At 38.5% G+C, this 2,504-nt stretch overlaps 1 protein-coding gene across 1 annotated transcript in view; it reads left to right on the forward strand.

Moving 5' to 3' along the window:
• Positions 1-2,504, forward strand: part of LOC106511164 (leukemia inhibitory factor receptor) — a 14,029-nt gene that overhangs the window by 9,491 nt on the left and 2,034 nt on the right. Inside the window, exons 12-16 of the mRNA XM_013999912.1 lie at positions 862-963; positions 1,036-1,197; positions 1,310-1,438; positions 2,075-2,168; positions 2,258-2,324. Coding sequence (XP_013855366.1) covers positions 862-963; positions 1,036-1,197; positions 1,310-1,438; positions 2,075-2,168; positions 2,258-2,324 — 554 coding nt within the window. The remainder of the gene's footprint in view (positions 1-861; positions 964-1,035; positions 1,198-1,309; positions 1,439-2,074; positions 2,169-2,257; positions 2,325-2,504) is intronic.

Raw genomic sequence — 2,504 nt, forward strand, 5'->3', positions numbered from 1 at the left:
CTTTTTTTCTATTGCTGGAGTAGAAAATAAAATAAAATAATCTGTTAGTGTTTTTTTTCAGTACATGAATGTTGGATCTTCCTTTTGGAAACAGTTAAAGAAACGAGTCGATTTTTGATTTGTTTTAAAATAAAGAAATTAAAATGAAAAGCATTTCTGTTAGTGTGAAAAAGGCATGAGCCAAATTTTAAAAATGATTTGACTTTCATTTTCTGTTTCACATAACAAAAACTAAATAACTTTAAAACAAACAAAAAATAAAAAACCTCTGACGTCCATGACTCCTTCAGAGGTACTTTGTGGGACCAAACAAACCTCTTTATTGAAACAAGTATTGCCTCCATTTCTCTCAATAAAAAGTAAAATAAGACAAATTGAATCTCATTAGTGAGTTGTACGATTGTTGTTGTTTTTGTCTGCCTTTTTGACAAAATCTGTGTTTTTTTTCTGTCAGTTTGTGAYGACTTTGATATCGATGTGATACCAAGTAAATAAGTACTCGATTCTGAAGTCGAAATGTCTTTTTACTTATTACGAGATGTTCATTGAACAACTTTGATATTGTCTTTAGTTAATCAAATATTTTTTTGGTGGAAAGAGTTTTTTTTATCAACTAACAGTAATATAAAACAATGCTTAAAKATAATAAAATATTGCTTTCTATTACACATAATTTATTTTAAAATATAAAACTGAACTCTAGCTTCGTATTTTCATTTTCATTTGTCTCAGAACCAAACTCAAATAATCTCTTGTTTGTTTTTAATACCTGGTTCTAAAAGGGAAATGATCAGAGCAAACAGTGGCCCTGGACCCGACCCAGTGGGTCAAAGTTCTAACTGTTCCTTTGACTTGTCCCAGAAACCCTGAGGGACGGACTCAGGTACTGGGTTCAGATCTGGGCCTGCACTGAAGGAGCTCCGCTGCTGCTCCAGAGAACAGAGGCTTACTCCAGACAGACACGTAAGCTTCTGCTCCTCCAGCGGTCCATCAGGGTTCTGTCAGGGTTCTGAGGGTCTGCATCCTCTCCTCCAGAGATCCAGAACCAGCTCTTCAGGTCTCTGAAGTTCACCCAGCAGGACTCTGACGGCCTGGTTTCCTGGGATCCTGTTCCTCTCAGAGAGCAGTCCGCCTTCATCCGGGGCTACGTTCTGCACTACCAGGACCACCGCAACAAAGTCTCCAACGTCAGCACGGGTACAGAAAACACACAAACACACACACAAACACACACACAAACACACACACAAACACACACACAAACAAACAAAAGATCTGAAGGTTTAAACCCTGGTCTCTCCTGGTCCAGAGGACCAAGAGGCCAGCAGCCTGACAGTGAAGAACCTGGACATGGGTTCCTACTCCTTCACCATGGTGGCAGCGACAGACGTGGGAGAAGGAGGAAACACAACCATCACCGCCACCGTGACCCCCCCGAGTAAGACCCTCTGTTTCCTTCTGCTCTAAACTCTCTCTGCTCAGACCTGGATCTGTTTCCTTCATGTTTTCACAGAATCCTGCAGAGAAAACATCTTTTATTGTTTCTACTCTGATTTGAGCAAAAACTGATCAGGTTTGGTGTCAAACTCATTCAAGATGGCCGCCACAGCTGCAAGGAATGATAGTTTCATCCGTCTCTTCTTTCTGGCTGTAAAAACATAAAAACTATAACTTTTTATACTCGATTCATTTTTTTTAAACCCAAACTTCATTACTTTGTTTATAAAAACTCTTTTAGCTTTTAGTTTTAGAAATAACACTTTGTTTTTTGTCAAGTTTTTTGTAAAATACAGATGAGTTTTTTCATAATTTACTGTTAACTGAATATACTGTATTTGTTGTGTGAAAATAAGAGCGAGTCATCTGCGTACGATGAAACATGAGCAGGTTACTGGTGAACAAACACTTCCAGAACAGAACCGACCAGAACTGGACCGCTGACACAAACAGATTTAAACAGGTTTATTCTGACTGAAACAGTTTTATAAAAAGTTTCATCTGTTCTATTAGAACATTGATCAGATGTTAGAATATTCTTCWTCTCTACCTGTTTGTTTGTGTTTCTTCTCTGTAGCTGATGGTTTGATCTGGATGATCTTCATCTCACTGGGAGCAGTTTTTCTTCTCCTCTTCCTCACCACATTCCTCTGTTACAGACACTGGGCCTGGTGAGCCGACCAACACGCTTTATTTCAATAAACCTGGAACATTTGTTTCTTTTTAAAGAATTATTTATACATSTGTTTATTTCCAACAGCATCAAACAGAAAGTCTACCCTCCGATCCCAAAGCCAGTGGTGTCAGACCGCTGGATCTCATCTGTGGTTAGTTTTACACCACAAGCTTTACAGACAAGCTAAACACCAGCTAATACAGCTAAATACTAGCTAATGCAGCTAAACACCAGCTAATACAGCTAAATACTAGCTAATGCAGCTAAACACTAGCTAATACAGCTAAACACTAGCTAATACAGCTAAACACTAGCTAATACAGCTAAACAC

This window comes from Austrofundulus limnaeus, unplaced genomic scaffold, assembly GCF_001266775.1.
Source record: "Austrofundulus limnaeus strain Quisiro unplaced genomic scaffold, Austrofundulus_limnaeus-1.0 Scaffold2560, whole genome shotgun sequence".
NCBI classification, from domain to species: Eukaryota; Metazoa; Chordata; class Actinopteri; order Cyprinodontiformes; family Rivulidae; genus Austrofundulus; species Austrofundulus limnaeus.